This window comes from Pseudophryne corroboree, chromosome 12 (assembly GCF_028390025.1).
Source record: "Pseudophryne corroboree isolate aPseCor3 chromosome 12, aPseCor3.hap2, whole genome shotgun sequence".
In the NCBI taxonomy this organism is placed as follows: Eukaryota; Metazoa; Chordata; class Amphibia; order Anura; family Myobatrachidae; genus Pseudophryne; species Pseudophryne corroboree.
This window is the reverse complement of record NC_086455.1, coordinates 71405959-71427028: the sequence shown is the minus strand read 5'-3', so window position 1 is coordinate 71427028 and position 21070 is coordinate 71405959. Positions and strand designations below refer to the sequence as shown.

Below are 21070 nucleotides of genomic sequence, written 5' to 3'. Positions count from 1 at the left end.
CACTGCTCCTTCCTTATGTGATGTCATACATGAGTATTGCGTACCTACAGGAATGGTTTACAGAGAGCTGATGTGCATATAAGGCTTGTTTTAAGAAGTACTCCTTGCGCATTAGACTGCTGTTGATTCACAGACTGGCACAGCTCTACAGGTATTGGCGGTAAGAGCCAGGGATGGGCCCCCCTCTCTGTAAGGGTTCGAGACACCAGTCCCCACAGTCCCCCACTGATGGCTGCCCTCAACATACTCAATAGAGAAAGAATAGCAGCGCTTAGTGTTAACAAAATAAATTACTGGATGGATGGTTGAACAAATAAAAAAGCATTTATTAAAACAATATAGATTTTTATTTGTTCAAGCATCCATCCATTAATTTATTTTGTAAACACTAAACTCTGCCATTCTTTCTCTGCATCACTAGACCCTGTCTCCCCCAGAGCCTGGGCCATACCATGTACACAAAGGGTGGGTAGGGGGCGTGCTGCTGTCACTCCCTCCTCTGCTCCCCTCTGCCCAGCTACACGAGACGTGTGACGTACGTATAAACACTGAGTGAACATGACTCCCCCCGCAGCATGTACAGTGGTAGCAGCCAGCAGCGCAGTATTAGTGAACGCGGCTAGGTCGGACCGTACCACTACCATCTCACTGCGGAACGGGGGGTGCTGTGAGTGACTGATGAGACGCCAGGCAGTGCGGCCCTGCGTTCTCGTTGTCCCGAGGCGCCGGTGATGCCCCCCGCGCTCGGTGCGAGTGGTAGGTGCCGCGGCGCAGTGCTCCCAGGCCCCTCCCCCCGTCCCTCTCAGTTTGTGTGTTCCCCGGGGCCCGACTCTCGGCCGCTGGTGGCGCCATTCGCCGCCGCTGCTTCCCGGTCTACCACATGGCCCTGTGCGGGGACGTCGGCGCCTCGTCCCTCCCGAGCGAGCTGATCGTGCACATATTCTCCTTTCTTCCGGCCCCGGACCGGCTGCGGGCCTCGGCCGCCTGCTCGCACTGGCGGGAGTGCCTCTTCTACCCGGCGCTGTGGCCGGAGCTGCGGCTGAGCCTGCGGGTGTCCCTGGCCGAGCGGCCGCGCCTGGAATTCCTCATGCGGAAATGCGGCTGCTTCGTACGGGAGCTGCGGGTGGAGTTTGCGGCTGAGAATTACATGTCCAGCTCGACAGAGCTCGGCGCGGCCTCCCCGTCCTGCTCAGCGCCGGGCCCGCAGGCAGGCAGCGACGGGGACGCGCAATCCTCGGCACGGTGGTTGGAGGTGCTGAAGACCTACCTGGAGCTGGTGCTGTGTGTCCTGAGCAGCATCCGGAACAACCGGTGAGTGACATGCAAGAGGCTCGGCAGCAGCCGCGCCCACCTTCCCCTGTGTATCTATAGGAGGGGTGGGCACCGGGGTCTGTACTTACCTACAGGTGAGGGGTGGGCACAGGGGTCTGCACTCTCCTACAGGAGGAGGGGACAGAGCGGTCTGTACATACTGTACCTACAGATGAGGGGTGGGCACAGGGGTCTGCACTACCGGATTGTGCCCTTGCCTGCGAGGAGGGGGCACAGGGGTCTGTACATACTGTACCTACAGGTGAGGGGTGGGCACAGGGTTCTGCACTACCGGATTGTGCCCTTGCCTGCGAGGAGGGGGCACAGGGGTCTGTACATACTGTACCTACAGGTGAGGGGTGGGCACAGGGTTCTGCACTACCGGATTGTGCCCTTGCCTGCAGGAGAGGAGGGGGCACAGGGGTCTGCTCTTGCCTGCAGGAGATGGAGCAGGCATGTTTAGTTACATATAGGAGGAATGCTCACCTGTATTACACAGGAGTGGTAGGCACATGCACCCAGATGTACTGCACAGGGGATGTATCATCTGTGTTTGCCGCTAAGTGTAATGCATTTAGCTTACAGTGTGACAGAAGAGGTAATTTGTCCTCACCTACAGATGGGCACACCATTAGTTTCCTGCTGAGGAAGTGGGCTGGTCACAGGATGGGTGGGCAGTGTTGCATCTGTAGATGCCATACAACCACTTGAATACGTACCATTTGCTGATGTAAATAAAGTGACAGTAAAAAATACTTTTTGGAAATGGATTAGTGTTACTCAAATGCAGGCTGTGGGTGGAAGTCACACAGGTGTCATTTTGTAGATCAGTGATGTGGATTCTCAAAGGGGTCTCCTTGGAGCAGTGTACCCTACTACAAAAAAAAAGGGGATATGTGCTGACTTGTATCTAAACATTAACTATTGAACTTTAAAGGATCAGAAGTCTGGCATGTATATTTCCCAGTATTCTGTACTGTTCCATAAAAAGATACATAGAATAAGAGTAATTGTTACAAATAAATAAACCCAAAGTTAAACTGTGCGACACACACTCAATAAAGACATAATAAAAGGGGGGGCTCTAGATTTGGCAGCATGCATGCCAGATCTAGTCGGCTCACTTTACCCCCCCCCCCCTCCCCCTTTGCTCAGTGCAAATCCCTGGGAGATATCTCTACATGTGTACCCCTAACAGAACAAGAGTCTGGCAGTATTCTTTAAAAGACTGAATAATGAATAGTGGTAATGTTTCACATAACGTACAGGTCAGCACATATCCACATTTGTTTTCTTTATTGATATGCGGAGGTTGCAGTACCGATCAGTGGCATTGCTGCAAATCTGTTTTTGATTCTGTTTATTGACTAATTATATAATAATCCTACTGAGTGTGATTAGCGCCATCAGATGTGTTTCTCTACCCTTCTACTTGCTGTGTGCGGGAGTACAGAAGCCAGAGGGTGCGCAGTAGGAGGTTACATTTAGCAGCCGTAGATGTGTTATTCTAGCGTTTCACTTTGTTGCATTAATATATGATCTGCCAATGTCTATGGCCCGGTCAGTGAGGAACATCTCTATCCCAGTGTGAGCAAGTCATGTCATCTATGAGGAAGCCTCCCGGTGACTGTAGAGATGATCCTTGAAGGAGACACAAGCAGGTGGTTTAGTAGGTTGATCCGTTCCGTTGCTCTTCTTCATTTACCAACTTGTATATTAAAACAAGAGGTGAAGACTGGAACCAGATAATTCTGTGGGTTTTGAGTTGTAGTTTACTTAGACGATGTTACAATTTTGTGCAGGGAAGTTGTATAAATGTCTCCATAGCAACCAGCAATACCCATGTACGCTTAGCAGTAATCACCAAAGAACCATATGATTGCATGGAAGCAGCTAAAGTCCCACTTGGGAAAAGTTGTTTGTGCTCTTTACATGGTAATATTCTGTAGGAGTGTACGGTGGCACCATTTGCCTTTCTTGTAGACCTCAGACCTGATGGCTAGGGAGGCCAATCCTGGGCCGTTTTTTCAATCCCGGGATTCGGGATTGAAAAACGGTCAATCCCGGGATTGCAGTAGGGACCAGTGAAAGATGTAGGGAGCAGCGCTGGAGGGAGGGTGTAGGGTAGCGGAGGGGGTAGGTAGTGGTGCGGGAGGTAGGGAGGGGGTAGGCATAGGTGTGCGCAGACACTGACAGGCGGGTGCTGCTCCGGACTCCTCCACGGCACGGCATTATAGTGTTCTCTCACCTCCCCTGTCCTGGATATAGACTGCTCACCTGGGCGGCCCAGGTAAGCAGTCTATGTACAGGACAGGGGAGGTGAGAGAACACTATAATGCCATTCCGTGGAGGGGGGGGGGGGGGGGGGGAGTCCGGAGCGGCACCCGCCTGTCGGTGTCTGCGCATACCTATGGGGGTAGGTAGCGGTGCGGGAGGGTGGGTGTTGGTAGTGGTGCGGGAGGGTTGGTAGCGGTGCGGGAGGAAGGGTGTAAGTAATAACAGTTACTATTAGGCCGCGGCCGCCATGGACACACTAAACGCGGCGGCATTTCAAATGAAGCCAGCCAACCAGAGCTGGCGGACCGGCAGCCAGTCAGGGAAGCTGCCGCAGCAGTCGCTCCTGATTGGCTGCTGCGGCAGCTTCCCTGATTGGCTGCCGGTCCGCCAGCTCTGATTGGCTGGCGGCCGGCCCTTCATTTGAATTGCCGCTGCGTTCAGCGTGTCCATGGCTGCTGCGGGCGCCTGATAGTAAGTGTTATTACTTACACCCACCCGCCCTCCCGCGCCGCTTCCAACCCTCCCGCACATGCGCACTGTAATCCCCTGAATCCCGGGATTGGAGGCTCCAATCCCGGGATTCAAATCCCGGCATTTTTGGGCCCAAATACCGGGATCCCGCCGATTCCCGGGATTGGCCTCCCTACTGACGGCATATTCATTGTATTATGAGGAAGATACTTCAGCCTCCTGACATACATACTGTACTGTGCAAAAGTTTTAGGCAGGTGTGAAAAAAATGCTGCAAAGTAAGAATGCTTTCAAAAATAGTAGTGTTTATAGTTTTTTTTTTTTTTTTTTATCAATTAACAAAATGCAAAGTAAATGAAATCTAAATCAAATCTATATTTGGTGTGACCACCCTTTGCCTTCAAAACAGCATCAGTTCTTGTTGGTACACTTGCACACAGTTTTTGAAGGAACCCATCAGGGAGTTTATTCCAAACATCTTGGAAAACTAACCACAGATCTTCTGTGGATGTAGGCTTGTTCAATCTTTGTCTCTTCATGTAATCTCAGACAGACTCGATGAAATAAGGGCTTGTTGTGGGCCATATCATCGCTTCCATGACTCCTTGTTCTTCTTTACGCTGAAGATATTTCTTAATGACATTGGCTGTATGTTTGGGGTCGTTGTCCTGTTGCAGAATATTTTTATAGCCAATCGGATGCCTACCTGATGGCATTTCATGATGGATAAGTACTTGCCTTTATTTCTCCTTTAGGGTCCACAGGATATACCTTGAGTTGTAGGTGGCGTCAGAGGAACGAGCACCAAACTTAAAGCTTTTTTGCTCCCAGGATGCAACGGTCCAGCCTCCCTATAACCCTGCCTCCCAGGTCAGGGAATTCAGTTGATTCCAAAGCTCAAAGCAGGAGCAGGTTTATCGAGAGGGAAGACCTATTCAGGTGAAAAGAAAATACACACACTACCATACCAGAAGAAAAAGGTTAATAAGTGTAAAGATTTTCAAATCATATGCGTCAGGGTGGATTTCCTGTGGATACTGCAAACTTCAGAGAAACTGTTATCGACGGTAAGTCTACCAAAACTCCTGATTTCTCCTTCAGGGTCCGCAGGATCTACCTTGGGATGTCCCAAAGCAGCAAATAAGGGAGGGGACGCTCCTGATTGGACAGGAGAATCCTTCGCCCAAATGCAGCGTCCTGAGAGGCAAAGGTATCAAAGGCATAATGTCTAATGAATGTGTTAATTGATGACCATGTGGCTGCCTTACAGAGTTGCTCAGCTGAGGCCGCCACAGTTGGCTGCACATGAAGGACCTACCAAACAAGTAGAGTGGGCAGAGACATTATCCGGGATAGGGAGATAGTCATCCGAAGGCATCTAGCCAGTGTTTCTTATTGGCAGGCCATCCTCTCTTGGGAAAAACGTGTAGAATAAAGTGTGCCCGTCCTTCTGATGGCACTGGTATGATCCACGTAGATTCTTAGAACACTAACTACGTCCAGTGATGCATCTCCCGCAGAGAGGTCTGGTACCTCAGCTGAGTAACTCTATAAGGTAGCCACATGGTCATACAATAGACATTATGCCTTGATACCTTTGTGTCTCAGGATGCTGCATTTGGACGAAGGATTCTCCGGTCTAATCAGGAGCGTCCCCTCCCTTAGTTGCTGCTTTGGGACATCCCAGGGTATATCATGTGGATACTACTGTGGACCCTGAAGGAGAAAACCGGAGTTATGTTAGACTTACAGTTAATAACTCTTTCTCCAAAATCCAGAGTATCCACAGGAAACCCACCCTGATGCACCTGATTTGAGAATCTTTATATTTACTAACCTCTTCCTCCAGGTATTGAAGTGTGTGTATGTTCTTCTTACCTCAATAGGTCTTCCTTCCTTCTCAATAAGACTGCTCCTGCCTTGAGCTTTGTAACAAAGGCAGAAGGCGGGGTTATAGGGAGGCTGGACAGTTGCATTCCGGGAGCTCAAAAGCTTTAATCGTTTGGTGCTCGTTCCTCTCACAACATCTACAACCCAAGTTAGACCCTGTGGATACTGTGGACTTTGGAGAAACGGTAAGTCTGCCATAACTTCTGTTTTTTGGAGGTTGTTGCTAATGAGATTACAGTACAAGATGGGAGACCAAGACAGACTGATACCCGGTATTCACGATATCTGAAGTAACAGCATAGACAAGACTTATTGTATGTGTATGTTAATATATTGTTGATAAATGTTTGACTATTAGGCAGTGAATATATGCACTACATTTTGAAGGAACGTGTACTGTGAAGAATTTTGGGCCTAATTCCAAGTTGATTGCAGCAGCAATCTTGTTTAGTAGTTGGGCAAAACCATGTGCACAGCAGGGGGGGCAGATGTAACATGTGCAGAAAGAGTTAGATTTGGGTGGGGTGTAGTCAAACTGTAATCTAATTTGCAGTGTAAAAATAAAGCAGCAAGTATTTACCCTGCACAGAAACAATATAACCCACCCAAATCTAACTCTCTGCAAATGTTATATCTGCCACACCTGCAGTGCACATGGTTTTGTCCAACTGCTAACAAAGTTGCTGCTATGATCAGGTCTGAATTACCCCCCTTGTACTGTACACGTTTCCTGACTCCTGCATTATCTGTTTCGGCATGTATATGTATCTGAAGGCTGAGTAATGCTCAGGGCATTAATGGTATACGTGTAGCTTTATTTGATTCTGTTCTTCTCTTTTCTAGGAATCTTCAGAAGCTAAGCCTTTTTGGCGACATCAGTATTTTGCAACAGAATGGCACCATAACAAGCGCTTACCTAAATAAAGTGGATCCAGGTGGCAAAAAGATCCACCAGTAAGTAGAGTATTGTGGAATGGGATGTAAAGTAGTGTAAAGTGAGCTGCTCTTTACCATACGCCGGCTGTGGCATAGTGAAGTTATTGTGCTTCTCCGCTAGTGATCCTCTGAAAAGCTGCATCAGTAACTACCACATGTGCTGCCTTAAAGCTAAATTCAGCTTAAACTTGCTTCCTATCTCCTTTCTTTTCTGAATGACCTTCAGCCTGCACATTAAAATAACAGCATCATAGCTGCAGTATGTGTGTAATAGAGTGGTGCAATACACACAAACTGTAATATGTAAAGAGGGCAAATAATTCTACTTAAGTTCATGTTGGCATATAATTTCACACCCTCACTCATCCACTTTATAAGTAAACCTGTAGCCAATCATATGGCATCAACTAAAAGAATTCAGACTTAGGGGCTTCTGTAATAGCCTGCGAGATGTAGGTTCTGCGGGATTTCCGGCGATTATGTCCGTATTTTTAAGGTGGCAATCATTTACATACGGGCATTGCCTGAATTATAGCACAGCCTGCATCTCGCAGGCTACTTTATGGTCAAAAGGTTACGTTGTTTAACCCAAACACCAGAATGCAGAATAAATGTGATTTAAGGGGTTTTAACCACAGAATGATTGTTTGTGTCAGACAGGGTGGTTTGAGTATCTCAACAACTGCTGACCTACAGGGATTTTTCACAATCAACCGTCTTAGAGATTACATAGAATGATGTGCAAAATCATAAAACCTACAGTAAGGAGGTTAAGAAAACAAAAAGGCAACAGTAAGTGAACGTACTGCACGTATAACCTGGAAAATGGAGCATACAGGCTCGCCAACTGTACAGCTCAACCCCAGCTGAACTCTTTGAGATGAATTGGTATGCCACCTGTGAACAAGTTGTTATTGAGCATGGGTCTTCGACCTGTGGCCCTCCAGCTGCTGTGGAACTACACATCCCAGCATGCCCTGCCTCAGGTTTAGCATGCCTTAATAGCAAAACTATGGCAGGGCATGCTGGGATGTGTAGTTTCACAGCAGCTGGAGGGCCACAGGTTGAAGACCCATGTTCTAGAGCAGGCATTCCCAACCACGGTCCTCAAGGCACACTAACAGTGCAGGTTTTAGTGATATCCAGGCTTCAGCACAGGTAACTTAATTAGTAGCTCAGTTATTTTGATTTAACCATCTGTGCTGCAGCCTGGATATCACTAAAACCTGCACTGTTGGTGTGCCTTGAGGACCGTGGTTGGGAATGCCTGTTCTAGAGGCTGAGGCTGCATATCCTCCATGATGGTCAAAAATCTAGTGGAAAGCCTTCCCAAAAGAGTGGAAGATGACACAGCAGGAAAGGGGTGGACCAACTCAATATTCTAATTCCATAGCAAGATGTTCAAGAGCACATAAGGATGTGATGTTCGGGTAGCCACACACTATATTTATATTTCTTGTCTCCACAGTTCTAAAACAGTATTACATTTGTCTACTTATGTTCCTGCAGGATCCAGCAGCTCTTTGAGGAGATCCTGGGAAACAGCAGGCAGATGAAATGGCTCTCCTGTGGATTTATGCTTGAGATCGTAACTCCAACATCTTTGGCATCTTTGTCTAATCCAGTTGCCAACACCATAGAACATCTGAGCTTACTGGATAATCACACTCCTGCCAATACCACCTTGATAACCGCCATTGAATTAGAGCGGTTTGTCAATCTGCGCTCGCTGGCTCTGGACTTCTGTGACTTCACTGCAGAAATGACGAGAGTATTGGCTAACAACAATCACGTGCCTTTGCATAGACTGTCTCTCCTGGTCCATAACACTTCCCTTAAGAGCAAAACCCTGGACAAGATGCCAGATGACAAGGACTGGAAGGCCCTAACCCGGAACAGTGCCAACCTTCGGGTCTACATGATGGCATTTGATGTCAAGAGTGATGACATGTTACGAATTCTCAAACCAAGCATACCACTTGAGCGGATTCACTTTGACAGCTATATCACGTGTGTGTCTGGGGCGGTTGTTGACCTCATATCCAGGCAATACGACACATTCCTGACACATTTCATCCTAATGAATGATGTGAATGACATGTCTAGATTTCCAGATCTCAGTGACAATAGGAATGAAGACCCATTGGTTCTCCTGGCCTGGAGGTGCATGAGGCTTTCCCTGCTAGCTATTCATGGTAAGTTCTGCTTATCTCTTCTGATTGGGGGATTTAAGGTTGAGGACAGAGGAACTGCATGGGTTCTGACAGGTGCAGGGTGCTAGGATGAACACTAGAATGTCAGTGGGTGGCATATCAAGCGTGTAGGGGAGGTCGATGCCCATAAAAGTAATAGAAGAGTACGAAATTGAGATAATTAATTAAACATCAAGATTTAATCGTTACATAGTTAGTGAGGTTGAAAAGAGGCAAAATGCCCATCGGGTTCAACCTGTATCCGTATTAAGCAGTGCATATTATATTGCACCAGCCAAAATAATGGTTTCGTACCTATTGACAACTATATTTCGTATCACACCCATATACGTAATGTCAATATATTAAATGCTATAGCCTTGGATATCTTTTTCAGCTAGAGAACTCTCCAATCCGTTTTTAAATGCGTTTAAAGAGTCTGCCATTATTATCTTCTCTGGCAGGGAGTTCCAAATCCTTATTGCCCTTACGGTGAAGAACCCTACGTTGTGTACGGAATTTCCTCTCCTCTAGCTTCAGTGAGTGCACACGTGTCCTATACAGAGTTTTATTAATAAACAAATCCCCTGCTAACTCTTTGTATTGACCCTTTACATATCTGAAGATATTAATAATGTGTCCTCTTAGTCTCCTCTTTTCAAGGGAATGTAAATGTAACCTAGTAAGCCTTTTCTCATACTCCAGTGTCTCTAACCCTTTAATCAGTTTAGTAGCGCACCTTTGAACTCTTTCGAGCTCCCCAGTATTTTTTTTTATTTGTATTTTTTAATATGGTGCCCAAAATTGAACACAATATTCCAGATGCGGACGTACCAATGATTTATACAGAGGCAGGATTACATCCTCGTCCCTTGACTCAATGGTGGTCATTCTGAGTTGTTTGCTCGCTGCTATTTTTGGCAGAATTGCTAATAGGCTAAAATCTGTCAGTTCTGCGCATGCGTATGCACAGCAGGGCGCACGCGCTAAGCAATTTTACACAAAACTATGCTATTTTACTCAAGGGCAAACAAAGCTTTTCAGTCGCTCTGCTGATCGTAGTGTGATTGACAGGAAGTGGGTGTTTCTGGGCGGAAACTGGCCGTTTTCAGGGAGTGTGCTAAAAAACGCAGGCGTGCCAGGTAAAAACGCAGGAGTGACTGAAGAAACGGAGGAGTGGCTGGCCGGACGCTGGGCGTGTTTGTGACGTCAAACCAGGAACTAGACGGACTGAGGTGATCTATAGTGAACAAAATATTTCCCGTTTTGGTGCGCAAAAAAAACCCCCTATATTGCAGCTAGTTATGTATATCGGAGTAACGCATCCAAATTACTCAGAAACAGTAGATAGAAGAAAGGATAGATATACACACTCCAGCGCTAAGGAGAGTACCACATTCACAATTTGTGCTCAAAAAACTCCATACAAAACACTTATCACCAGTGTGAAGAATAAGTTGAATAATAATACTTAACGTTAAGGGAGTAATAAACACAAAGTTTGGATTGAGCTTGATATTATTTCCGTAATGGCAAATGCAGCATATGACGGGTGCATCAATTCCAGGTGTGCAATGGATCTTTCATGTAGACTCCATAGTAAGGCAAATGGCTCTCAGGCTTTTAAATAGGGAACCAGCACTTTCTGACTGCACAAAAGACATAGCTCCGGTTTTACTATGATGAACTGGTATTTGGACTGTCTTTAGTGACTTCTGTCATAGAAACGGACTGTGGAACGCAAGCGTATTACTTCAGGCTGAGTGGAACGCAAATCGCGACGTCACTTCCGGTTCCGGTCTTGACGCGCATGCACGGCGCCGATCAGCGGGGACTGGGAACACCTGTCTCCTCTCAATATAAGGACAACTAGGAGAGCACAAGCCACGCTACTGAGGAAAGACTTTGGTCTGAAACGCGTCTAGCATGGCTTTAGGAGGGACACCCTGCGTGGCTGGAGATCGTGGGTTTGCTGCAGCACTCACATTCCGGAAGTGAGTGTTGCAAATTCCTCGAACATCAGGAGCCTACCTATGCTGTTTTGCCATTGGGGAACCCACCATGCTGTGTTTTGTCAAATGTTTGTAAGTGCATACTTGTATTAAAACTTTGTTTGTTTTTACATACTTGCACTATTTATATTTCTTTTTTATGGTGCCATTTGCCTTACTATGGAGTCTACATGAAAGATCCATTGCACACCTGGAATTGATGCACCCGTCATATGCTGCATTTGCCATTACGGAAATAATATCAAGCTCAATCCAAACTTTGTGTTTATTACTCCCTTAACGTTAAGTATTATTATTCAACTTATTCTTCACACTGGTGATAAGTGTTTTGTATGGAGTTTTTTGAGCATAAATTGTGAATGTGGTACTCTCCTTAGCGCTGGACTGAGGTGATCGCAATCTAGGAGTAGGTATGAAGCTACTCAGAAACTGCAAGGAAATACTTAATAGCAGAATTGCTAATCTTTCGTTAGCAATTCTGCTATGCTAAGATACACTCCCAGAGGGCAGCGGTTTTGTGTTTGCATTTCTGCTAAAAGTAGCTAGCGAGCGAACAACTTGGAATGAGGGCCAATACCCCGTTTTATGCACGCAAGAACTTGCCTTCTTTGCTGTGTTTTGACATTGTGTACTGTTATTAAGCCTATTATCTATGAGCACCCCCAAATCTTTTTCCACTACTGCCACCCCTATATTTTCCCCATTAAGAGTGTAGGATGCAAGTTTGTTTCTAATCCCACAGTGCATTTTTCAATATTGAATCTCATTCCCATTTAGATGCCCAAGTTTCAAGTTTAAGTAAGTCATTCTGTAGAGATTTCTGAATTAATTACCTTACACAGTTTAGTATCATCTGCAAAGATTGACACTGTGCTTCCCAGGCCTATTCCTAGATCATTAATAAATATATTGAACAGTAGTGGGCCAATTACGGACCCTTGTGGTATTCCGGTGACTACTGGTGCCCAGCTGGAGAACATCCCATTAACCACTACTCGTTGTACCCTGTTATCCAGCCAATTTCCTATCCATGTACAAATAGTACTTCCTAGTCCAAGTTACCTTAATTTTTTATGATTAGTCTCCTGTGAGGCACAGTATCGAAGGCTTTTGCAAAATCTGAAAACACCACATCCACTGCTTTACCCTGGTCAAGATTATCGCTCACTTCCTTGTAGAAGCTAATTAAGTTAGTTTGACATGATCTGTCCCTCTCAAACTCATGCTGACTATTGCTAATAAAATTCCGCACATAATCCTCTGCTATCCCTCAAAATTCCATCCAATATTTCTCTAACGTCCTAGTGGATGCTGGGGACTCCGTAAGGACCATGGGGAATAGACGGGCTCCGCAGGAGACAGGGCACTTTAAGAAAGAATTAGGATACTGGTGTGCACTGCCTCCTCCCTCTATGTCCCTCCTCCAGACCTCAGTTTGAATCTGTGCCCGGACGAGCTGGCTTCACCTTAGTGAGCTCTCCTGAGCTTGCTAGGAAAGAAAGTATTTTGTTAGGATTTTTTATTTTCAGAGAGATCTGCTGGCAACAGACTCTCTGCTACGTGGGACTGAGGGGAGAGAAGCAGCCCTACTCGCTAGAAGATAGGTCCTGCTTCTTAGGCTACTGGACACCATTAGCTCCAGAGGGATCGTACACAGGAACGCACCCTTGGTCGTCCGATCCCGGAGCCACGCCGCCGTCCCCCTCGCAGCGCCAGAAGACGGAAGCTGGCGTCAGAAGCAAGAAGACTTCGAAATCGGCGGCAGAAGACTCCAGTCTTCATATGAGGTAGCGCACAGCACTGCAGCTGTGCGCCATTGCTCCCACACTAAACCCACACACTCCGGTCACTGTAGGGCGCAGGGGTGGGGGCGCCCTGGGCAGCAATTAGGTACCTCTTGGCAAAAGCAGCATATATACAGTTGGGCACTGTATATATGCATGAGCCCCCGCCATTATTTTTACACAAAACGCGAAACAGAAGCCTGCCGCTGAGGGGGCGGAGCTTCTTCCTCAGCACTCACCAGCGCCATTTTCTCTCCACAGCTCCGCTGAGAGGAAGCTCCCCAGGCTCTCCCCTGCAAAATCACGATAGAAAGAGGGTAAAAAGAGAGGGGAGGGCACATAAATTTGGCGCAAAAACAGTATATACAGCAGCTACTGGGTTAACACTAAGTTACTGTGTGACTCCTGGGTAATATAGCGCTGGGGTGTGTGCTGGCATACTCTCTCTCTGTCTCTCCAAAAGGCCTTGTGGGGGAACTGTCTTCAAATAGAGCATCCCCTGTGTGTGTGGTGTGTCGGTACGCTTGTGTCGGCATGTTTGACGAGGAAGGCTATGTGGAAACAGCGGGTACAAATGAATGTGGGGTCGCCGCCGACACCCGATTGGATGGATATGTGGAAGGTTTTAAATGATAATGTTAATTCCTTGCATAAAAGGTTGGATAAAGCTGAAGCCTTGGGACAGTCAGGGTCTCAACCCATGCCTGATCCTACAGCGCAGAGGCTGTCGGGGTCTCAGAAGCGCCCACTATCCCAAGTTGTTGACGCAGATATCGACACGGATTCCGACTCCAATGGCGATGATGCAAAGTTGCAGCCTAAAATGGCTAAAGCCATCCGCTACATGATTATAGCAATGAAAGATGTATTGCACCTCACAGAGGAAACCCCAGTCCCTGACGAGAGTTTATATGTATGGGGAAAAAAGGCAAGAGGTGACCCTTCCCCCTTCACATGAGTTAAATGAGTTATGTGAAAAGGCTTGGGAATCTCCAGATAGAAAACTGCAGATTTCCAAACGGATGCTTATGGCGTATCCTTTCCCGCCAACGGACAGGTTACGCTGGGAATCCTCCCCTAGGGTAGACAAAGCTTTAACACGCTTATCCAAGAGGGTAGCCCTGCCGTCACAGGATACGGCAACCCTAAAAGATGCTGCCGATAGAAAGCAGGAGGGTATCCTGAAGTCCATTTACACACATTCAGGTACCCTACTAAGGCCGGCGATTGCGCTGGCCTGGATGTGTAGTGCTGTAGCAGCATGGACAGATACCTTATCTGAGGAACTTGGACAAGGATACTATAGTACTGACCCTGGGGCATATAAAAGACGCTGTCCTATATATGAGAGATGTCCAAAGAGACATTAGCCTACTGGGCTCTAGAATAAATGCAATGTCGATTTCCGCCAGAAGGGTCTGTGGACTCGGCAAAGGACAGGCGATGCCGACTCAAAAAGGCACATGGAGGTTTTACCTTACAGGGGTGAGGAGTTGTTTGGGGACGGTCTCTCGGACCTGGTCTCCACAGCTACGGCTGGAAAGTCAAATTTTTTGCCATATATTCCCTCACAACCTAAGAAAGCACCGTATTATCAAATGCAGTCCTTTCGATCACATAGAGGCAAGAAAGTCCGAGGTGCGTCCTTTCTTGCCAGAGGCAGGGGTAGAGGAAAGAAGCTGCACAATACAGCTAGTTCCCAGGAACAGAAGTCCTCCCCGGCTTCCTCTAAATCCGCCGCATGACGCTGGGGCTCCACAGGCGGAGCCAGGCTCGGTGGGGGCGCGTCTCCGAAATTTCAGCCACAAGTGGGTTCACTCACAGGTGGATCCCTGGGCTATAGAGATTGTGTCTCAGGGTTACAAGCTGGAATTCGAAGTGATGCCCCCTCACCGTTACCTCAAATCGGCCCTGCCAGCTTCCCCCATAGAGAGGGAAATAGTGTTAGCAGCAATTCACAAATTGTATCTCCAGCAGGTGGTGGTAAAGGTTCCCCTCCTTCAACAGGGAAGGGGTTACTATTCAACAATGTTTGTGGTACCGAAACCGGACGGTTCGGTCAGACCCATATTGAATTTAAAATCCCTGAACATATACCTGAAAAGGTTCAAGTTCAAGATGGAATCGCTCAGAGCGGTCATCGCAAGTTTGGAGGAAGGGAATTTTATGGTGTCTCTGGACATAAAGGATGCTTACCTTCATGTCCCCATTTATCCACCTCATCAGGAGTACCTCAGATTTGTGGTACAAGATTGTCATTACCAATTCCAGACGTTGCCGTTTGGTCTGTCCACGGCACCGAGAATATTTACCAAGGTAATGGCAGAAATGATGGTGCTCCTGCGAAAGCAGGGAGTCACAATTATCCCATACTTGGACGATCTCCTCATAAAGGCGAGGTCCAGAGAGCAGTTGCTGATCAGCGTAGCACGCTCTCAGGAAGTGTTACAACAGCACGGCTGGATTCTGAATATTCCAAAGTCGCAGCTGATTCCTACGACGCGTCTGCCCTTCCTGGGCATGATTCTGGACACAGACCAGAAGAAGGTTTTTCTCCCGACGGAGAAGGCTCAGGAACTCATGACACTGGTCAGAGACCTCTTAAAACCAAAACAGGTGTCTGTACATCACTGCACGCGAGTCCTGGGAAAGATGGTGGCGTCATACGAGGCCATTCCCTTCGGCAGGTTCCATGCGAGGACCTTTCAATGGGATCTGTTGGACAAGTGGTCCAGATCGCATCTACAGATGCATCGGCTGATCACCGTATCCCCCAGGGCCAGGGTGTCTCTTCTGTGGTGGCTGCAGAGTGCTCACCTTCTCGAGGGACGCAGATTCGGCATTCAGGACTGGGTCCTGGTGACCACGGATGCAAGCCTCCGAGGGTGGGGGGCAGTCACACACGGAAAAAATTTCCAGGGTCTGTGGTCAAGTCAGGAGACTTGCCTTCACATCAATATCCTGGAACTAAGGGCCATATACAACGCCCTAAGTCAAGCGGAGACCCTGCTTCGCAACCAATCGGTGCTGATTCAATCAGACAACATCACCGCAGTCAACATCACCGCAGTGGCTCATGTAAACCGCCAAGGCGGCACAAGGAGCAGGGTGGCGATGGCGGAAGCCACCAGAATTCTTCGATGGGCGGAGAATCACGTACGAGCACCGTCAGCAGTGTTCATTCCGGGAGTGGACAACTGGGAAGCAGACTTCCTCAGCAGACACGACCTCCACCTGGGAGAGTGGGGACTTCATCAAGAAGTCTTCACGCAGATTGCAAGGCGATGCGAACTGCCACAGGTGGACATGATGGCATCCCGTCTCAACAAAAAGCTACAGAGGTATTGCGCCAGGTCAAGAGACCCTCAGGCGATAGCTGTAGACGCACTAGTGACACTGTGGGTGTTCCAGTCGGTTTATGTGTTTTCTCCTCTTCCTCTCATACCCAAGGTGCTGAGAATCATAAGAAAAAGAGGAGTGAGAACAATACTCATTGTTCCGGATTGGCCAAGAAGGACTTGGTATCCAGAGCTACAGGAAATGCTCACAGAGGACCCATGGCCTCTACCTCTAAGACAGGATCTGTTACAACAGGGGCCCTGTCTGTTCCAAGACTTACCGCGGCTGCGTTTGACGGCATGACTGTTGAACGCCGGATCCTAGCAGAAAAAGGCATTCCGGATTAGGTTATTCCTACGCTGATAAAGGCTAGGAAGGACGTGACGGCTAAACATTATCACCGTATATGGCGAAAATATGTTGCTTGGTGTGAGGCCAGGAATGCCCCTACGGAGGAATTCCAGCTGGGCCGTTTCTTTCACTTCCTACAGTCGGGAGTGACTTTGGGCCTAAAATTTGGGTCCATTAAGGTCCAGATTTCGGCCCTATCCATTTTCTTTCAAAAAGAACTGGCTTCTCTGCCTGAAGTTCAGACGTTTGTAAAGGGAGTGCTGCATATTCAGCCCCCGTTTGTGCCCCCAGTGGCACCTTGGGATCTTAACGTGGTGTTGAGTTTCCTGAAATCACACTGGTTTGAGCTACTTAAAACCGTGCAGTTAAAATATCTCACGTGGAAGGTGGTCATGCTATTAGCCTTGGCTTCGGCTAGGCGTGTGTCAGAATTGGCGGCTTTGTCACATAAAAGCCCCTATCTGGTTTTCCATATGGACAGGGCAGAATTTCGGACTCGTCCACAATTTCTGCCAAAAGTGGTGTCATCTTTTCATATGAACCAACCTATTGTGGTGCCTGTGGCTACTCGTGACTGGGAGGATTCCGAGTTACTGGATGTAGTCAGGGCTTTGAAGATTTATGTAGCCAAAACGGCTAGAGTCAGGAAAACGGAGTCGCTGTTTATCCTGTATGCATCCAACAAGCTGGGTGCTCCTGCTTCAAAGCAAACTATTGCTCGCTGGATCTGTAACACGATTCAGCAGGCTCATTCTGCGGCTGGATTGCCGCTTCCAAAATCAGTGAAAGCCCACTCCACAAGGAAGGTGGGCTCTTCTTGGGCGGCTGCCCGAGGGGTCTCGGCATTACAGCTTTGCCGAGCGGCTACTTGGTCAGGTTCAAACACTTTTGCAAAGTTCTACAAGTTTGATACCCTGGCTGAGGAGGACCTTGTGTTTGCTCATTCGGTGCTGCAGAGTCGTCCGCACTCTCCCGCCCGTTTGGGAGCTTGGTATAATCCCCATGGTCCTTATGGAGTCCCCAGCATCCACTAGGACGTTAGAGAAAATAAGATTTTACTTACCGGTAAATCTATTTCTCGTAGTCCGTAGTGGATGCTGGGCGCCCGTCCCAAGTGCGGACTTCTTCTGCAATACTTGTATATAGTTATTGCTTAAATAAGGGTTATGGTTGCATCAGGGTTGATCTGATGCTCCGTTGTTGTTCATACTGTTGACTGGGTAAGTTTATCACAAGTTATACGGTGTGATTGGTGTGGCTGGTATGAGTCTTGCCCTGGATTTCCAAAATCCTTTCCTTGTACTGTCAGCTCTTCCGGGCACAGTTTCCTTAACTGAGGTCTGGAGGAGGGACATAGAGGGAGGAGCCAGTGCACACCAGTATCCTAATTCTTTCTTAAAGTGCCCTGTCTCCTGCGGAGCCCGTCTATTCGCCATGGTCCATACGGAGTCCCCAGCATCTACTACGGACTACGAGAAATAGATTTACTGGTAAGTAAAATCTTATTTTTACCCACTATAGAGGTTATACTAACTGGTCGATAGTTCCCAGGATGATTTTTAGATTCCTTTTTAAATAATGGCACTACCTCAGCTATACGCCAATCCCTCGGTACCATGCCTGATCTAATTGAACTATAGAAAATCAAGTATAAGGGTTTTGCTAGCTGAGCCCTAAGCTCCATAATAACCCTCGGGTGAAAACCATCTAGGCCCGGTGATTTATTAATCTTTATGTTGCTTAGTGTCTCCAGGACTACTTCCTCACTTAAACAAGCATCTAGCCAAGAATCATTATCGTCATTGTCGTTATGCACTACTGTCACAGTCTGATTCTCCCTGGTGAATACTGATGAAAAAAAAATTGTTCAGCATATCCGCTTTTATTTTGTCATCGTTTATCAAGGCTCCCAGTTCATCTTTTAATGGACCTACAGTCTCCCTTTTTAACATTTTACTGTTTATGTATTTATAAACATTTTTAGGATTGGCTTTACTCTCTATAGTTATTTGCTTTTCGTTTACAATTTTAGCTGCTCTAATTACCTTTTTTGCATCTTTTATTGCATTCCTTGTAATACTGGAATGCCTCCTCCCCTCCAATTGATTTAAATGCTTTGAAAGCACGCCTCTTATTAGCCATTTCTTTTTTTGACCTCCTCATTAAGCCACATTGGTTTGTGTTTAGTACGCCTGCGTTTATGGCCCATGGGAATTAATTTGTGAATATTGCTATTAAGCAACCCTTTTAAAGCCTCCCACATTTCTGAAGTGTCTTTACCCTGAAACAAAACTTCCCAGTCAATGTTGTTTAGTGCCTGTCTCAGCTTATTGAAGTTAGCTTTTCTAAAGTTTAATGTTTTGGTTGATCCCTTATAGCTTTGTTTCTTGAAACTAATGTCGAATGAGATCATATAGTGATCACTGTTTCCCAAGGTCTCCCCTACTGTAATGTTTGATATAATGTCCACATTATTGGTAATAACTAGGTCCAGAATATTATTACCTCTGGTTGGGTCCTCAACTAATTTAGACAAGTACTGATCCTTTAATGTGTTTATGAACCTGCTGCTCCTAGGGCTTACACACGAATCATTACTCCCAATTTATATCGGGATAGTTAAAATCCCCAATCATTAGGATGTCCCCCATTCCCGCAGCTTTTTCAGTTTGCTGCCAGAGTTGTTCCTCGTCATGTACGCCGATATCCGGTTGTTTGTAGCACGTGTCAATGACTAGTTTTTCTGCTTCAATACTAGCTTGGCTGCTGCATATAAGAAAGGGGGTGGGAGGGGGTGGACTGTTTACCCTGGGCCCACAGTCAGCCAGACGGTATATTTTTGCATTGTGGGCAATATACAAACGCCACACAGTTAGGGCCGTGGTAGGAATTGAACCCATGACCTCGGTGCTGTGAAGCAGTAATGCTGACCATTACACCGTCCATGCTGCCCATAGGTTGTGTTTCACTAGGGGTAAGATGTATGTTTAGCAATGTGGTTTAAATAGAATGAGAAGTGATTATCGGGGTTTCTTACTGAGCTGTGATTTTGTCATGATCTGGAATTGTGTAGTTTTATTTATAGCAGCAATTTATTTATAGGCAAAACCCGGCATATAATATACGGTATGCGTTAAAATACCACCCGTTAGGATCCCGGCGTTCGCAATACCGACGCCGTAATCTTGATAGGGGTACTATCCCGTCGCCAGAGTACTGGCGAGAAAGGTGATTCTGCCTCTGGGTGTCCCCGACACCCATAGAGCGAGAATAGAATCTGTGATGAACTAAGCGAGCCACGGAGCCAGCAAGGGGCCTCAATACGCTCGCCCTGCTGCCGGCATTCTGGCAGCCGGGATGCCGCAGTTAGTATAGTGACAGCCGGCATCCCTTACACCATTGCGGTTCCAGCTACGCAACATTGTTCACATCAGGCCATTTCACTCCCAGAGTGTGACTAAACTTTTCATCCACTCACTGGTCATCTCCCCGCTCGATACTGTAACGTTCTCCTCACTTGCTCCTGTCTTGCTCTTCCTCTCCACCGCTCCACTTCTGCCACTCCCCTTTGACAAAATCTGCACTGGCTCCCATTCCACTACAGAATCCTCTTCAAACTCCTCACCCTCACATACAAGGCCATCTCTAATTTCACTGCTCCCTACATCTCAAACTTCCTCTCCTTTCATACTCCCTCCCGCCCCTACGGTCGGCCAATGACCGTCGCTTCTCCTCTACCCTGGTCACTGCTTCCCTTGCTCGAGTTTAAGCTCTTGCCCGTGCTGCACCACTTCAGTGGAACGCGCTCCCCCGCTCCATTAGATTCTCTTCGACCTTGCAAAGCTTCAACTGGGCACTAAAAACCCACCTATTCATCAAAGCGTACCCTTCAGATGCATAACCTAGTCCTGGGGCTGCTCCTCCATCCCCCTGCCTCATGCCTTGACCATCTCTGCTTTGCTTACATCCTACCATCAGGCCTTCTCCCGCTTGCTTGCACCTCATGTCATCTGTTGCCCCTTCCCTCTATATTGTTAGCTCTTCAGAGCAGGGCCCTCTTTCCTCTTGTCAAACCCCTCTTCTCGACACATTTCACTCACAGCTATCTCCTACTCAGCGACCATCTTTACCCGCATATTCTCATGCTGGTAAAGGCTCATCTCTATCTAGAACCACCAGCTCCTAGTAGTACGCTGATCACTCACTCGCTACTTACATCTAAGCTGTATTATGTATTGAGAATTGTGGTGCTCTTTGTTACCTTTTATCTATTTTCTCTAACGTCATAGTAGATACTGGGGTGACTTTAGTACCATGGGGTATAGATCGGGTCCATTGGAGCCTGGGCACTTTAAGAAATCAATAGTGTGTGCTCTATGCCCTTCCTGCAGACTCTGTTTAGAAAAATGTGTCCAAGGATCCGGGTGCATTCATCTGCAGCTCCAGAGAGTTTCTTCAAGACTTTTATTTAGTTTATTATTTTCAGGTAGTACTAGTTGGCAACCAG

The 21070-nt window shown here is 47.2% G+C and overlaps 1 protein-coding gene across 1 annotated transcript in view; it reads left to right on the top strand.

The window, feature by feature from the left end:
• The first annotated feature begins 582 nt into the window (after positions 1-582).
• Positions 583-21070, top strand: part of FBXO33 (F-box protein 33) — a 32495-nt gene continuing 12007 nt past the window's right edge. Inside the window, exons 1-3 of the mRNA XM_063947632.1 lie at positions 583-1311; positions 6793-6903; positions 8395-9080. Of these exons, the coding sequence (XP_063803702.1) occupies positions 881-1311; positions 6793-6903; positions 8395-9080 (1228 nt within the window). The 5' untranslated portion in view covers positions 583-880. The remainder of the gene's footprint in view (positions 1312-6792; positions 6904-8394; positions 9081-21070) is intronic.